Here is a 17996-nt window from a genome sequence, read left to right as displayed (position 1 = left end):
GTTTTTTTTCCAGTGGTTCCCACACTTTGACTTCTGGTAGGAATTACATCTAGGTGGCTACCTCAGTCACAGTCTCAGCTGGATGGTCCCCTGCTTCTGACCTGGGCTTCTCTCAGTCTTCTATGTGGCCTGTGGCATTGGGTCTTCCTTGACAATTTTGTTCACAGAATATTGGTCTACTTCATTTGCCATTTGGGGGGAACTCCAGGCTTCTGTCTTTTGATTTCTTTCTTTTGTTCTCCTCAAAGGGACTCATTGATATTTTCCAGCACCCCTCAGCCCCAACTCAGAGACTGTCCTTTCTCTTTTCCCCCATCCCCCCAATTCACCTTCTATTCCAAGCTGATTATTATCCTTCTAGAAACTAACCCCATTCCAGGGGTCACAGGTATACATGCAAGGTCACTCCCGCTGACTTCCACTGGTCATTACTTTCTTTTACCTCCAGCCTGTTTTGAATGGGGAATGACCCCACTTACAAGGAGCATGCTATGGTTATGCGAGAATCGAATCTTCCCATTGGCTGTATTAATGGTTTCCTTTTTCCCCATTTTTGAGTGAGAAGCTCTAATACCCAAGGCCAGCCAGCAACATTGCTGCATGGACTTCAGCACCAGTGCCTGGGAAAGCAGCTACTGCGTAAACTGTGGATTGCCACCCATGGTCCACTTTTAAATGTCTTCGATTTCCTGTTTTCCTCTTTCCCTGGTGACAATTCTCAGCTGCTGGAGCTAATCTCATAATGAACACCTTCAAAAAGCCTTTTAAAACACTTGTTTTGAAACAGTTATTCAAAATAAGAATATTTGCTTATTCCGAAACCCAGGTGTAACCCCCATGAAACACGTTTTGCTTCTCTAGCACTTTGGTCCCCATTCACTTTCCATTTTGCCCTTTTCTTTTTGCAGATAGACCCCCAGAATTCAGACATGGTCATTTGAAAAGAGCCTGGACTTTGGAATTCAACATTAGTTCTAATCCTGACTCTGCCACTTACTAGCTGTGTGGGACTGGGCAAGTAATAAAACCCCCTCAAACCTCAGCTTCCTCAACTGTAAAATGCTGATGTCAGTATCTCTTCTCCAGGGATCTTGTGAGGATTACTTTAGCTAATTTACACCCATGCAGTGTTGAAGCCTTCATGAGTCGGTTTCCTTTCCCTCTTCAATCCAAATAAGGAGCTCATGAACTGTATCCAGCATGGCGGTTTCCTCAGTAGGAAAGCAACACTAGAGAAGCTAGTCTTCATTCACAAATCCAAGCTTCCTGTCCTTATAGTCATGGTTAAGGATAACTTTGTTGTGCCAGGGGCAAACAGGTGCTCACGGGAGACTAAAGACTATGTCTGACTTGCAGTTAACTACAAGGAAGGAAAGCAAGGCTCGTGTTCAACGCGTTGAAGAAAATAAGATGACAATGGGATGACTACTGAACAAACTAAAATGCTGTCAAGGTGAAGCACGAAGAAAAAGGCAATGTCCTCAGAAAAGTGTAGTTCATGAGACATCACTTTCGTTGCGTTCTAAAATTTGAAGTCACCTCCTGAAATATATTTCCTACAATTTCTCCCAGAGAGAGCCTCCTCTTTTTGTTAGAATAGATAATATCACTTTGGGTGACTAATATCATGTTTTTAAAACAAGGTTGGTTGCTATGGTAACCTGATGGCATGTGATAAAAAAAAAAAGAACATGTGTCATTTCACTGGGTTGTTCCGTGACTTCCAGCAGAATTGAGAAGCTTTCTCAGGGCACTGTAGGCTTTGCTGACAGAAGGTTGGCAGCAGTTGTTTTGTCTTCTCTTCTGCTGCATCCTTCTGCCGGATTGCTGAGGATCACCCGAGACCCTCTTGCTAGGGCCCCGGAAGGTTAAGGGAGAGATAGAAAAGATGGAGCCGACATCAGGCAGGAAAGAGTAGTAATGGTCACACTGAGACTTAACAGAGCAGCTGGGGTGGAGGTGAGAAGAAAAACAGGTTTTCTAGAGGTAGCCTGGGGTGATGGCAGTGATGGTCCAGAAGCAGCCTAAAAAGGACAGTCCCTGAGCAGGAAGGCTCAAAGTGTCACCCACAGCACAGCCCTGATGTGAAAATCTACAGACCTGTCTTCTCAGACTTCGTGACCTTGGACAAGTTTCCTAATGTCTCTGAGCCTCGTTTTCTTCTAAAATGTGAAGACAATTTCCAAGGTCCTCTCTCCAGTCCTAATCATCTGTGATGGTAGGATCCTGAGTTAGACCAGGGCATCTGAGAGTAAGATCTCAAAGACTCACTGAAGAATTAAAATCCCTCAGGCCCTGCCTCAGATCTTATAAACAAGAAGCTCTGGATCTGAGGCACCTCAATCCACATTTTTTCCAAATGTTCCAATAATTATTGTGCACACTCAGTGTAAGAACAGCTGTAATAGCGTCCACCCACAAAAGCAAAGATTTCCAAGAAGGGTCTGAATGTCAGACTCCTCACCGTATAGAACAAAGTGAGTTGACCTCTAAGAAAAAAATTTAGTAGATAAGTAACTGCCACCTTTGTAGGACCCATTAGCCCCCAGCGATACTGAGCATCCATCCACCATGTGCCCAGGAGTGAGAACAGGAGATTGTGTTAGTACTGAAACAGCAGCCCCGGTCTCAGGCTGTTCCTGCCCAGAAACTCATGGTGGGGGGGTCTCCAGAACACTTTTTATTCACACCATATTAAGGTACAAAGTTTCTTGCTGATAAGGTTGTCAGATCAAACACAGGGCATCCTGTTTTTGGGTTTTGGGGTTTTTTGTTTTTTTTTCTTTTGGTTGAATCTGGCAAACCTACCTATTAACTCCTATCCCAGCCTGTAGACAAGGACACATAAAAGAGGAAGTAAAGAACCTTTCCTCCGTCTCCACCAATAGCATGTGTCATCTTTCTGGTCTGAACAAAGAAAATTGACCTGAGCTGAGAAAAACAAATTTATAAAATAAAACAAGGTCTCTAAGCCGCTTAAATCATCGCTCTAATCAGGTGCAAAAGAGAAGTAAAACAATAGAAATAGCTTTCCAGAGAAAGCCAGCTTCTCCTTCACTTTGAGAACTCCAAAAACAATAACTTAAGTGTATAAATTCTTAACCTTCCCGACTGGTCTTGCTCCAATTAACAGCACAGTGACATCAACAGTTTGCAAGTTTTGGTCCCAAGTAAAGTAAGTGCGTATCAACTGTGGAGACAGAAGAAGGTACAGACTCAGTATAAAAATATAGTCAGTTTTAGCAGCAACCCACAGTTCAAAAAACAGAGAATAAAAATGAGAATTCATCTCCCTCCTCCCCAAAAAAATATTGGAAGATTAGATTGAGATAAAAGTAGAATGCGTGGGGCAAAGGGAGCCAGAGGGACCTCACATTCCAGTCTTAAAAGCTTAAGCTGAGAAACAGATTGACCTACACATAATTCTCTTGGTCAAAGAGGAAGGAGATTAGGCTTGAAGCCACCTTCAGAAGCACAGCCATGTTCTGCATAGAAGACATGTCCCTCTCATTGTCCCAGATGTCCTAGCTCCCCAACTCTCCAGTATACTTATTTTAGCATCTATTGTGTGTCTAAAGCTGTGATGATGCCTATTTTGGAGAAGTTTCCATCCAAGCTAGGGAGAAAAGCCATGCACATCTGAAATTATTAGAGACGAAACTGAATATAGCTGCAAAACAGAAGAGAAAAATCCATGTAGGCTTGAAGTCTCAGCACATATGATGGACGAGGCAGAATTTGAAATGAGTGTTTATGGATGCAAAAATGAGGGATAATGATATTTGGGGGTGATGAATAGGGAAACAGGAAGTGGCAGAAATAAGAGTACCATATTGGAATAAGGGAGATGAGCAGAGTTATGTGCTGGGAACTGGTAAGAGTTGGGGTTGACCCAGGCAACCCCTGGTAGCTCTCTCTTGCTCCTCTTGTCTCCACATTCCTACCTGAGACTAGTGGTTCCAGGAGGAGGGGCACAGTGGACCCCTCCCCTCTCAGCCACGGTGGACCAAGCCTCATTTGATGATGACTGGAGTCTTGGGGCTTCCCCAAGACCTTGATCCCAGAGATGGTGATGGTGATGAAGGTTGGAAGGCCATAAAGCCATTGGTCCTCTGATCTGAGGGCAGTGCATCTCTCGGAGTATTGCTGACAATGGATCTACCCTCATAAACAAGTTAGGGATTAGAAAAGGCTTTCCTTTGGTCCCCAGACACCTCTACCCCATATTTGCTTTCCACCCTTTCAGGTCACAGTCTTTCTTGCCTATTTCTTCTACCATAGGAGAAACTCTTTGAAGCCAAAGAGTATTTTATTAATATGTCTTCAAAATTGAGACTGAGTGAAGTAGGCAATGCTTAACTCAATGAATAGCTAATGGTAGAATTTCAGATGATAGTAGAGGAGATATTAAGCTTATGTAAAGTAGTCCATTGTCTAATGGTGTCTGAAAGATGCCCAAGAGATCCCTTGCCTAAGGCCCTCTGTCATTTAGATCTTCCATCAACTATGGAGAAGAATGATCTCTCTAAAGACATTTGGAGGAGCAGAAATGGTATCAGACTATCCATTGGGCCTCATAAACTGTGTGTTTCTTCATGGCTTCCAATCAAAGACCAAGAAATCAAGAGAAACAGTCTTCTGCATAGTAGGAGCTTATTCTACGTAAGTGCCATTACCATATTTGGAAGACCTATTTCTTTTTATTTAACACATCTTTCTGGAATGCTCACTATGTGCTCTCTCATTTGTTTGTTAGCACTTGCTTGCAAAAAGAGAGAGAGCTTTAGTGAGCAAGAGAGAGAGAGCTGCCTGAACAGCAATCCTCAAAACCTGGGGGGTCTAAGAAGCACTGAGGAGGCTGTTGGGAGAGCAAACTCCTGGCCCCATCGCCCAAAGGTTCTGATTCAGTGCATCTGAGGTTAAGCACTTGAATCAGCATTTTTAGGAAGTGACCCAGCTGATTCAATTATAGGTGATCCCTGGCCACCCTGAGAATCGTTGCGCAAAACAACAACAGGATGTGGAGGTCAAGAATGAGAAACCTTAAGTGGAAACCAACCAGGCTGAGGCTACATGCTGGTTAACCAAGAATCACAGAGGGGATGTGTTCCTCACATTTGTGAAAGAGTCCCTCTGGAAGCCGCAAGGGAAAGCTCCGTTTACTACAGAAGCAGAGCAAAATGGCTGCCAGGACCACGGTTGACAACACTGGAGTTGCCATGGCAACTGTAATCAGTGCTCGAGTAGAGCTGGGAAAGGTCTGGGTGAGAAAGAGGGGGTAAAGAACCTGTGCTAAAGAGAACGCTGTGTGATTTATCAAGGGCTGCTGTAGCTGTGGTAGCTCGCTTCATATCCCAAACAGTGGTGAAGCAATCAAAAGGACAGAGGATGAATTCCTTCCAAGAATGGCTTGCAGGTAAAGGGCTGATTCATGAAGCATTATTTGCCCTTTTGGGTTTTTTCGATTTGTTCTCAGTATTCCTAATATTGGAGACTCAACCAACTGCTAAATGAATCAATCAAAAATAAACTCAAACACGATACTCACATATAAGGAACGTCAAAAACAACTCTGGAAAACGACCACCACAGATTTTTATTTAATTAAAAATATTATACATGTTGTTGCATTTTCACGGAAAATATCAAGTTAAAAAACACCAACAGTGTTAGTTTTCAGAGCCCTTCGCATCCTGTTCTGCCATCTGCTGCTTTTTTCTGTCTGTGGCATTAACCGTGTGTAAGGAATTGGGGCCCCCATGGAACTGGAGCTTCCTTGAGGTTCATACCCACAAGACTCCTGAAATGAGCCATTTTCTCGATGATGAAGGTGCTCTATCAAGTTAACTCAGATACCACCAGCTTTGGCTTCCTTGCAAACCAGTGGAAAGAGTTGGCATAAAAGCCCAAAGCCCATGTCAACACCAATTCAGCCCAACACGTCTGCAAGAATCAGCTATGACCTTATCCAGTTTCCAAGCCAGTTGGCAAGTGACCTTGTACTCTACCTGGTGTATTAGTGTCCTGAGTCTCTCCACAAAACTTCCCCTGAACCCATGGTGGGAAGACACTGCCATATAGTGTTTATACTCAAACTACCAGCAAATACACAAAAGCACATGTGGCCCCCATGCACAATACTATCAAATAAAAAATACATATTGTTACAATACAACCTTTGGAATCACTGGCTAAAATATAGCCATGTGAGTATTTTTAAAGTCTTTATGTAATTATATATTTGTTAAGAAAAATAACACAGCATAAAAATTTTACTTGAAAACGTCATTTCAGCTATAAACTTCTCACAGGTAAATACAAGATGTATACAATACCATCCTCTCTCTTACTTCTTCCTTTGCTTTCGTGGGACTGTACCATTCCCTAACTTATGTCCTTGACTCCACATTGTAATGCTGCATCCCCATATTGCTCCCAAGTGATGTTTTTCCTAAAATTGGATCAGATGTGACAGAACCAGCCCGGCTCTGTTTTTCTGCTCTTTTGTTTTAAATTGTAGTACGCTTAATTTGGGTTCTGCATCCTGCTTTATATTAAAGAGAGATGAATCCCCCAAAATACACAAACAAACAAAAATAACTGGATAGCAAAAAGTTAGAACTGCCTCAGCTCTTACAAATTGGAAAATAGTCTTTTTTCTTCATAATGGTCTCTCAATTGATGGGAATGAAATAAGGCTGAAATTGCTTTTCACATTCTGGCTCTGTTGGGGGCATTTTCACATAGACCCCTGTAGTAAGAGGACTTCTTTTCTTCAGCTGCCAAACAAACATAAAAAGAAACAGTAATTAGTATTGAGGAATACAGAAGCCACTTCTAACTATAATAGGATTCAACAAATATTGGGTCCCTACCCCACTGAAAAATAGATGTTCACAACATACAGAATTATAAGCCCCAGGAGATTTTCTTGATTCAGCTATTAAAATTCATTTCGGGTAAATAACTCTGTGCTATTGACTTAAGATAGAAATCATTTTCCCTGACTGGGAGATAGCAGAAAGAAACTTCAAGAAAGCTTTAGAAAGAACACCCAAAATGCCTATGATAATGGACTGGATCTTGTTTGTGAAGGGATGAGCTTGATAAGATAATAAACTTCAATTATTCTCTTTGGGAGCAGCATGCCTCATCTCTACTCCTCACATACTCTTTATTACTTTTTTCTCGGTCCACATTAGTTCCCAGTTTTTATCACCTCAGTAAATTGAGGTCTAGTCTAGTAGTTAGTGTGGCACTTTGTAGCAAATGAGGTAGAAGGAAGCTACAGCAACAGAACAGATTGAGTAGAGGATCTTGGAATAGAGTGTAGGGGTGCGGGAGGGAGAGAAGGAGGGAGTAAGGGAGTGGAAGAGAAGGGGAGGGAGAGAGGAAGGGGAGGGAGAGGTTTGTGATGGCAAAGCCAGCCTCAGGCAAAGGAGGTTGCAAGCGACTGTCAGAAATCTTGACAGAAGTCCGGATTCCATACCTCTGCTTCTTCTACAACAACTGTAGTAAATGAAAACTGGGTTCTCATTTACTGGGTTGGAGAAGAGCGTAAGGCTTGCCAGTCGAGCAGACTGGGTAACAGGGAGCCCTGGGCAGGTGTTATGTGGACGCCTACAGCTTGGTCAAGGAAGGCTCAAGTAGGGTGGCACAGAGAGATGCCTTCCAGGTAAAGCAGAGGGACATTAACCACCCCTGTGGTCTTCTCCAGCAGCATTCTGCCCAACCTAATCTTATGTTTCAGGGTTATTAAGTACAATTGTCATGAAGATAAAGAGCAAAACAACTGCCCCGTGTTGTTCAGCTACTCAAAATGAAACCCTGTGCAAAAGCACACAAACATTCAATGTCAAACACACTCATATAAAATATTAGTCATCCTGAAACCTCAAAGGCCAATGCCAAGGGTTCTAGTGTGTTCTTTACCACTGTCCTTCTTCTTCTTCATTTATTGCTTCATCTCAAGAAAACTCGACTCAACAGCATCATTCGGCCAGTTGTTATCACTAAAGGTATTCTGACCAGGGATGGTGCGTTGTCGGCACCGCACTCACCATTTTGCTCAAAGAAACAGCTGTGATGAGGAAGCTGTAGAAAAACAGCCCTGAACTAACTGCTGCCAGGATCCAGAGGAGGAAATCAGAATCCGGGCATGGTTCTGGATCTGCAACAGAGAACAAAGCAGAGCTTCCCTGAGATGCTTTCTAAATTCTAGGGCGGTACTCCCCCCATTGGTGAGAGAAGGAAGAAGTTCAAGCTTCCAGACCTTGGTGTCCACCGCTAAATGGAATCGCTGGACCCCAGGTAAGCCTGACTCTTGGAGCTACTTTGCCAGGAGTTTCAGATCAAAGGCCAAGGCCAAATTTCATGCTGGGTATCACTCCAGTGTGAGTGCCCCAACCTGCCGGGAGGAAGAACACCTTCCCCAGCTCATTTTATTTTATAATCAGAATGCCGTTTGCCTCACCACCCATACTGAGTAGGACTACCATGCGGTATGCCAGAGAAGTCTTAAAGAGAATTCCCACAATCCTAAACATGAACGACCTGAAATCAAGGAGCAAAACTGTTTGCACACAAAGAAGAGACAGCAAGGCAAAAGGCATCATCAGTGATGCTTACCAATGACGTAAATTTGGGTCCCATTGCCCATGCCCACATAGTAGGGCGGCGGGTACATGAGCTCCACCTTGCAGATGTAGAGCCCGGTGTCCGTGGCCCTCAGCCCTTGGATGGTGAGGTTCACTTTGTTCCCACTGGAGGTGCCGGCGCAAGCGGAATCCTCCAGGAAGGTCAGCTCGTCCTCCACCATGTAGGTCGCGGCGCAGACTTCGTTCAGCTGGCCGCCTGCCTTCCGCAACACCGTCACCCGGACCTCGGCGGCTTTGCCTGACGACCCATATTCACACACGAAGCTGGCAACACCCCGACTGCTAGCCAGCGCCACTGCGGGCTGGGTCACGTGCACCCCTAAAGCAGGAAAACCAAAGGGAACTCAATGAACTCATGCTCGCCCATGACCAGGTCCAGGCAAAACCCTCGGGCCGGGCAAAGTTGATCTTTGATGGCCCCCTCCAGTTTCACCTGTCAGCCTTTCTCTCCCCACCATCAACAAACCCATCACCCTCCCCTACCCCTTTCCTTCTCCACCCACCCCAGCACCGCCTCCATCTCGCCACTGTCTTCCAGTTACTTTCCGTGAAGGTGCTTCCTTGTTGGAAAACAGTGCCTTGAAGGCAGTTGGTTGTGGCATGAAGAATACTGATGTGACAAAGAGAAGGGCTGGCTCTACCATGAAATACTTGATTTGGGGAAAGCCATGCCTCCCCCGTAGGCTTCATTTTTCCCTCACATGCAAAAGAGGGGATTAGATCAGATGACATCAGAGTGCCTTCCCACTCCGGTATTCTAAGGTTATGATAGAGCTGTAGGACCTACAAGAGTAGTAGGGGAAAGTTTGGAGGCTGAGGTATAGAGTCTTGCTTTATCCCTCAAAGTATACCTTAATAACCTCTGCCCACATTGATCTGGCCCTGGACCTCAATCGCCCACGAGGAGCTGAGCCTTGGCTCACGGTGCCGGCCGCCCCCTTCCCTGCATTGTTACCAGAGAATGAGGTATGCTGCTTGATGAAGGAAGCCACCGAGCCGAGGGCACCGGGTCATTTCCTCTGTAGGCTGAGGCAACCCTGCTGTTACTTCTATGGGCTTCCCCTGCCACTGTCATCACCTCTTCCACCGCCCTCTCTCCTTCACTTGAACACCTTGTGTTCCTTTGTTCCTTTCCCTCTGGCTTCTACAGGAGAAGGGAGGCCAGCTTTCCATACAAAAAGGCTCACATCATCTAAAAAATGGTGGCTTCATGACAAATTACTTTCCTGTAACTAACTGGGCCCCTCTCTAGTCAATCAATCACACAAGTGACACTCAAAACTTGGATTGAACCATGTCACTCATTCTGTTCAAACCCTTTCATGCCTTATATACCACTGATTACAGAAACAAATAACATTCACCGTCTCCATAATCTGATCCCAGCCTACCACTCCAATCTGAGCTTCCAGGACACCTCTTCCTGTGTATAAATCACTTTATTCTGAAAACATTAGTCCTTTCCCCCAAGCACCTGTAGTAGACAACCTGTGTCCTCAGAAGAGAGACCAATATGGCAGCAGCCATTGCCATGGTTAATCCAGAAGCCCTGGTTGGCTAGACAGTAGTTTTCTTTCCCAACCCTCATTTCTGTCTATCAGAGATGCCCTCTGAGCATCCTTTGTACTATTATAACTCCACTGCAGTACTTAATCAAATTCGGCCCTGTATTAAAGGTTTTTTGTGCATTAATCATTATATCCTGCCCATTTGTTGTGTTGACTCTAAGCTTAAAGAAGACCAAGTTTCCTGCCCTCCCCTGAGGAAAGCTCCCAATTATCACCACTGAATCTGGTTACACAATTTTCCAATATCCACCATGGGAGGATCTCAGTTACAGGTTGAGATAAATTTTCTTAAAAGTAAATTTGATTATTTCTCTGGTATTTAACTTTACATGTTCAAAACATGTAAAATAAGAAAATGTGTATGAATATTTCTTATACAGTAAAAATTAATAATCAAATATCTTTTGAGCACCTACTTTGTATAAACCACATGGTTTTTCAACCGAGAAGGTCTAGAGGGAGAGAAGGTTGAAATTCACCTTCTGGTAAAATGGTCACCATTTTACACCATTGTAACAGACCAGGTATCAACCTCTAAAGAGCTTTGTTTCATCTGAAAACTGGGGAATCTGCACTTAAAGTCCAGAGATAAGTCAGGCAGCAATTAAGTATCTTATGCCAAACAGACCTATGGCTCTTTCTTTCTTTCATTCTTCTGTTCTTTCTTTCATTCATTCTTTCTTCCTTTCTTTTTTCTTTTTTTATTTTTTGTTTTACTACTTCAAATTGCTTTCATTTTTTAAAATAATTAGCTAACTGTAGAGTTGATTAAGAGGACCTTAAAACCCTGCATTGAGTAAAGAATGCTGAAAGTTTAAACAAGCAGGCGAATCCGTTTATAAAAGTGAATCAGAGGACCTTAAAACCTTGAATTGGGTAGGAAAGAAACTTCCCATAATTTGCCTAAACCAGTGTTCTTTAAAAAGGGAAATCTTGAGCTAACCCTGATTCCAAGGCCAAATGGATTTAGGATGGTGGGTATCTTTTCTCTCTTAAATCACTTAACTTTGCAGTATTCTCTTCTAATCTTATAGAAGTGTCTGAAATTGCTCATGTCTCCCGGACCAACTCACAGGTACTCATTAAGCTCCCACTCCATGCCCAGCAAACTGCTAAGGGCTGTGTCTCTGCTGATTTGCTGCTGCCGGCTGTCGCCTGCCTGCCTTGGAATACAGAGCTGCCCAAGCCAGGAGATTGGAGTCTCACCTTTAGCTTCTGGATTTGCTATAAATCACTGCCCTTGACGGCTAAAAGAAATGAAACCCAGGTGGGAGAAACACCTTCTCCACCTCCATGCTCCAATAGCCTCACTCACCTTTAGAGAAAACGGGGATGAAGAGAAGAGAAAACAGGGCAGTACAGGGCCAGGTCCTAGAAGCCAGGTCCAGCCGAGCCCCATGACTCTGGAATCCAAAGCAAGCCATGGCTTTATGGGAGCGGTGTTCAGGTCTTCAGGAAGCAGAGCGAAAACTTTCAGGATCCTGAAGCTTTGAAATGTGTTTGAACCCACACAGAATCAAGGACTTTATATAGTTGGCTTTGATCCCAGGTATGTACTACACATGTGCACACACAGAAGGCACCTGAATTTCTAGCCTTTTTGTTTTGGTTTTACGAGAAAGGAAGCCGTGGGTTTAGCTGTTACGTCGAAAAGATAACCTCAAATACTCAAAGTAAAACTGAACAAAACAAGCCAATCCATGGATGGAAAATGCACTCAATTTGAAACTGAAGCTTCTTGTTCATTTTGAGGATAAGTGGAGAATTTCCTGGAGTGCAGGAGTCCCCCTAAGTCCCAGTTTTATCCAATTGTCTAGGCATATTTTATGACCCAATTTATTTAATTGACACCCCCCCCCCCCAAAACTGCTAAGTTGCTGGCTCTCTGAGCCCTTGTGCTAAAGACAGAATTAGCCTGGGCATCATTAATGAAAGCTTTGCATTCCACCTGTGAGGCACCATCTTTGGTATGCTTTGCAAATCAGAGTTTATTTCTCCTAGCTCCATTTAAGACTTTTGTTAAGAGAAAATACCAAAATCACAAGAAATAAATTGATCTGCCTCTGGTTTTGCAGATTAGGAAAGAATTCTGGTGCTCTTGAAAGCCTTAACTCAACAAAGACAAAACAGAATTGAAGAAGAAAAAGTCAATGAAAATGATCCAAGAAATTCAAACCTTCCATCAGAGAATAGACTTTTTTTTCCTAATGGGAAGTTTTCAAGCAGAAAATCCAAGGACTGAGGTGAAATATGACTGAAGTTCTTGAATTTATGAAAGTTGCAGACAGAGCAAATGTTCATCCTCTAAGAAAATACTAAGCACAGGAGACTACCCCACTCTTAAAACTGGGGAGTTTTCTTATATTTCAATGATGAAAGACACGTTTATTGAGAGCCTATGATATGTCAGAAATTGTGTGCGTGTAGGACTGAATGACGACAAAACAAAAATGTAGTCAATGCCTCAAAGGACTTCCAGAAGACCGACACACAAGCAGACAGTATGGTGTTTGCTTCCTGCAGCCCTTCATGGTTTCCCTTGCCCAGCCTCCTCAACACAGCAAAGGAGGCTGTGTAGAGTACGGGCCTGATGCTTCTCTTCTTAGACTATCTTCCAGCATCCCCTCACATGCCCGCTTCCTCTGCCCATCATCTCTCCAACACACCTCTTTCAGGTTTCATCAACTTAACCAACACTGTTCCTACTGCCTTCTCCCTCTCATTATCTTGTTTTATCCTCCAGGTGTTAGCTAAGGTGTCACCTCTCTCCTGACCTGCCTCTTTCCCATACTCCTCAAGCTCCTTATGTAAGCCTTCAAACCCCACCTGAAATGCCAGCAGGCAGTAACAACTTAATGGACGCTTAACTAAGGGCCAGATCCCAGTCTGAGCACTGGAGATATAAAAGTGAAAAATGTATGTTCCTAACCTTGAGAGGAAGCCACAGCAGTCATAAGGCAGATATTTAAACCCATGATCATGAAATTGTGGATAAATGCTGAAGTTGAAGTATCGCCGAAGCCATAAAGAAGCAGAAGCCGTTGGTTCAGCCTGTGGAAGTCAGAAAGTGCTTCTCAGAGAAGTAAACGCTGAACTTATTGTTAAGGACAAGGGGCAAGAGGCGGGTATTCAGACCAGAAAAACAGCGAGTGCCAGGCTAGAAAGGGCGTAGAAAGCATTCATTACAGCCAGAGAACAAGCCTAGTATGGGGATCACCAGTATGTGGCAGACTAGGTTCTTAGTCTTCAATGCACCATAAGGAGCAAATAGGCATGATTACATGCACATTATAGAGAAATTCCCACAGCACAGGAGGAGGGGTGGTGAGGATGAGTTCAAGGAGGAAGAAGATATAACCAGGAAAACCAGGAAGGAGACTATTGCAATACCACGGGCAACCAGGAATTGGCAAACTGTTTTCTATAAAGAGTCAGACCGTAAATATATTGGGCTTTGCAGGCCATATAGAGTGGGCTCTGTTGCCACTACTCAACGCTGCTGTGGTGAGGTGAAAGCAATCACAAAAATTATGTAAATGAATGGGCATGGCTGTGTTCCAATAAAACCTTATTTTTAATGTCAATCATACCTCAATTTACAAAAAATTATTTACAAAAACAGGTGGAGGGGGCTTCCCTGGTGGCGCAGTGGTTGAGAGTCTGCCTGCCAATGCAGGCGACACGGGTTCGAGCCCTGGTCTGGGAAGATCCCACATGCCACGGAGCAGCTGGGCCCGTGAGCCGCAATTGCTGAGCCTGCGCGTCTGGAGCCTGTGCTTCGCAACAAGAGAGGCCGCGATAGTGAGAGGCCCCGCGCACCGCGATGAAGAGTGGCCCCCGCTTGCCACAACTAGAGAAAGCCCTCTCACAGAAATGAAGACCTAACACAGCCATAAATAAATTAATTAACTAATTTAAAAAACAAACAAACAAACAAAAAAAAAAACAGGTGGAGGCTGGATTTGGCCTCCCGGCCATAGTTTGCCAACTCCAGGTCTAAACTAAGGCAATGACAGCAGTGGTGACAAGGTCCCTAAGGGGACTAATCCTCAAGCAGTGAGTGGATGGAGGAGTTTAGGGTGACACCAGATTTATGGCTTGGTGCTGCCAGGAATTGTTCAAATGTTTGTCAAGTTTTATCTGATTCAAGTCTCCAAACCATCCTACAAGGCAGGGATTATTGGCTTTCCCAATTTATAGAGGAGAAAACCAAAGCACTGAGAGTTAAGGAGACTTATCCAGTCCCCCATTGTTGGTAGGAGAGCCAGGATTTGAAGCCAATGATGCTGTTAATCACTATACTAAAGCAAAGGCTTTGAAGCCAAAGAGAACTGGATTTGAATCCTAGCATGAAGACTTGCTAGCTGTTTATCTGGGGCTAAGGACCCAATGACCTTCAGAAAATAGCTGCAATTCTATTGCAAGGATTTCATGAGATAATGCATGTAACGTATATAAAAGACCTATTATGGAGGCTGGCTACTCAGTAACTAGGAGTCCTTTTTATTACAGAGTCACTGAGAAAACAGAAGTGTAATTTACTGGAATAGAAAATAGAAGAAGAGCAGATCAGGAAGTGAAGATGATGAGTTCCATTCGGGCATGTTGACTTTAAGGTATCCATAGATGGTAACGTGGAGACCCTCAAAAGCAATTGCCAATGTGGATCTGGAGCACAGGAGAAAGAGCCGAGCTAAAGATATTAGCTTAGGCAACCATGAAGCCACAGGTAAAAATTTCACAGTGCCAAGGCACATGATGAGCACACTATAAACATTTTAATAGATAAATGAAGGAAAACAGTTTAACATAAAAAGAGATGAGGGTCGTCGTAGAAACTTGTAAAGAACTCTTACCAGCTCCCCTAATTATACTTTTATGAAACTATTTCTGCCAAGCAACAGTTGTAAAAACCACTGGGTGAAAGAATGCTGGTGAAAAAGATATATTCACATATATCATCCCATAGATGACTTGATAATTACAAAGAGGAGAAAATAATGGATAAATCTAGCATATACTGCCTTAATGAAGTGATCAAACTGAAGATCACCTATGATGGGCATTCTGACATCAAGTCCAGATGCAATACACTGAGAAGAACACACCTCTGTAGTATTATTGCCAAAATTGCTTAAACTGAATCTAATTATGAAAAAGCAACTAGAAAAATCCATAGTGGGAACATTCTGCAAAACAACTGGCCTTCAAAACTGGCCTTAATATCATGAAAAATTAAAAAATAAAAAACCTGAAAAACTGTTGTAGATTAAAGGTGATTAAGGAGGCATGACAACAAAATCCAATGTGTAATCCTTGATTGAAAAAATTCAACTGTAAAGCATATTATTGAGATACTTGGGCAAATTTGAATACATACTATATTTGATAATTGCATTGCATTAATTTTAAATTTGCTGAGTGTTATCATCTTATTGGGGTTATGTAGGGAAATGTCTTTGTTTGGGGGTGATATTTGCTTAAATATTTAGGGATAAAGTCTCAGGATGTTGGCAAATAACTCTCAAATGGTTCAGCAAAAATATGTGTATATGTTTGTGTCAGCAGAGAGAAAGAATAATAATAACAGAACAACAATGACAAAATGTTAACAACTGGAGAATCTAGGTGAAGGTTATATCACTGTGTGCATAATACTTTTCTTATAAATTCTTTGTAAGACTGAAAATTTTCAAAATCAAAAGTTGAAAGTAGAAATTATAAGGCCACTATTAATATGGTAGGCACTATAGCACAGATAAGGAAACTGAAATTTAGAGAGAGGAGGTGACTTGTTCAAGGTTACTCTCCATCCCCTTCCCTCACAGCCGTTCTCCACATGGGAGACAGACCCTCATAGAGGATTGGTTTCTCAGGCCGGTTAGCTTTCGGGAGGGATCGGCTGATTTGAGGCACCAGCAGAAGATCAGAGGGCATGTGGATGGAGGTCGGGGTACTTCTTCCCTGCTCTTTCCCAGCTTCAGACCCTGTCTCTGGTAGTGACAGTAGCTCTGTACAACTATGGCTTCTGTCGGGTACCCCGACTTCTATGATGCCAATTCTCACTGTTTCTTCCCCTGCTTTTTTCAGTCCTCTAAGTGGTATCAGCTTCCACTGTTGCTAGAGTCTGAGTGCATTAATATCGTCTGCCCCTGCCCTCCTTAAGACCTCTAAAATACAGTTGACCCCTGAACAATAGGGGTTTGAACTGCATGGTCCATTTATATGCAGATTTTTTCAATCATAAATACTACAGTACCACACCATGCTCAGTTGGTTGAATCCACAGAAGCAGAACCACAGACATGGAGGAAACATGGATACCAAATGTTGACTCTAAATTATTTGTAGATTTTCCCAAACTCCTGCATTGTTCAAGGGTCAACTGTAGTCCTTTCGCTGAGTCTCTTATTTGAACCACCTGTTTCCTGTAGAGTCTTTGATTGACCCAATCCCTCGGCTAGTATGTGGTGAAAACTGGATTTAAATCCTGGTCTCATCCGCCCAGTACTTCTTTTCCCCTATTATGTCATGTGCAGTAATAATATGTCATGTCATACCGGTTTGTATTTATTACAGTTGTGTGCAATTTTGTCTCCCCTATTTCAAATTCTATTGATAATTCCATCTTGCACCCTGACGCCACACCTAGCATCTAAATAGGACCTCCTTGTACATAACAGATGTTGGAGGATTTCTGCATTTGTTTTGTTCTCCACACTTTTTCTGTCTCTTGCATCTCATTTCCAGGTCTGGGAGAAGTACGAATGAGTAAGGATTCCATCAGAGGACTGACAGACACCAAGGAGCCCAGCACAGTGCTTAAGAGCATGGCTGGAGTCAGACAGACTTGAGTTCAAATCCTGACTCCGCTGCTTACTAGATGTATCCTGGGTGAGGTTTTCGAACTTCTCTGATCCCCAGCTATCTCATCTGTAAAATATGGCTAGTTATATAACCATCTTATAGGGTTATTGTAATGATGGTTATTGGCATTCAACTATGCCAATAAATTGTTGAAAACTGGACCTAGAATATAGTACGTGCCCAGTAAACGTTAACTCATCTATTAAATACAGAGAGAACTATGGATTTCAAAATTCAGTTGTTATATAAAGCCTTCTTTCATTATCAGCACTAGTGAATGGATGGTATATTAGACTAACTTCAGGTACTTTCTTTTCTAACACTCACACATTTATTGAATTTCTGCTGCTGTCAGTGTCTCTATCAGTATCTGGAACCAAATAGCTTATTATCTGCTACCTGATTAAGTCTGAAAACTCACAACACTAGACATAATCTAAGATTTCTCTATTGTGAGTTCTCAATTATTCAGTGGTTGAATATTTAAATGTCTAAGGGTATCACATCCTTGGATGTTTTCATTTCAGGGTAGGAAGGGGAAAATCAATTTTGTTATTTACTTTTACCACTCCAATTAGAAAAGAAAGGTTGGTGGTAAAGGAAATGAAAATAATTGGCTAAAATTAGGGTTCGGGGATTCACTGTGATTTCATTTCCTCACCATCTTCCTATATCCTACTAGTTTGACTAAACCCCAGACTGGTTTTGTAGTACTCTTAGTGGTTACTGGATTTGAAAGATCTCTCAAGATTTGCATAATTCACAATGATGCCTAGAGTGAAGTGCCTTCAGAATTCCAGAGGAGATATGGGTTGGGTAGGGTAACTGTGTTGTTTTACTTAATTGTAAAACTCCTCTGAATTTGTAAAGCTCATCCTGAGCTTAATTGAACTTTTAAAGGTTT

General features: G+C 42.8%; 1 protein-coding gene across 2 annotated transcripts; it reads right to left on the bottom strand.

Annotated features, from left to right (window-relative positions):
• Positions 1-6674: 6674 nt before the first annotated feature.
• CTLA4 (cytotoxic T-lymphocyte associated protein 4) lies at positions 6675-11649 on the bottom strand. 2 transcript variants are annotated; one of them, XM_007190577.2, is made up of 4 exons: positions 11541-11649; positions 8629-8976; positions 8061-8170; positions 6675-6779 (listed from the first exon to the last, which is right to left on the bottom strand). In XM_007190577.2, the coding sequence occupies exons 1-4, from the start codon at positions 11647-11649 to the stop codon at positions 6675-6677; spliced, it is 672 nt and encodes a 223-aa protein (XP_007190639.1). The 2 variants fall into 2 exon arrangements, with proteins under 2 accessions (XP_007190639.1, XP_007190640.1); XM_007190578.2 differs by lacking the exon at positions 8061-8170 and having other exon boundaries at positions 6712-6779.
• Between the last annotated feature and the right edge of the window lie 6347 nt (positions 11650-17996).

Source organism: Balaenoptera acutorostrata, chromosome 8, assembly GCF_949987535.1.
Source record: "Balaenoptera acutorostrata chromosome 8, mBalAcu1.1, whole genome shotgun sequence".
Lineage (NCBI taxonomy): Eukaryota > Metazoa > Chordata > Mammalia > Artiodactyla > Balaenopteridae > Balaenoptera > Balaenoptera acutorostrata.
Note: the sequence above shows the minus strand (reverse complement) of the source record. Positions and strands in the feature narration are given on the sequence as shown.

Bases quoted from the DNA above. Each gene is read 5' to 3' on its own strand.
- CTLA4 (XM_007190577.2), bottom strand. From the start codon at position 11,649: ATGGCTTGCTTTGGATTCCAGAGTCATGGGGCTCGGCTGGACCTGGCT. The intron at 8,977-11,540 runs GTGAGTGAGGCT...TTCCTGCTTTAG, and splicing joins CATCCCCGTTTTCTCTAAAG to GGGTGCACGTGACCCAGCCC. The intron at 8,171-8,628 runs GTAAGCATCACT...TCTCTGTTGCAG, and splicing joins GACCCAAATTTACGTCATTG to ATCCAGAACCATGCCCGGAT.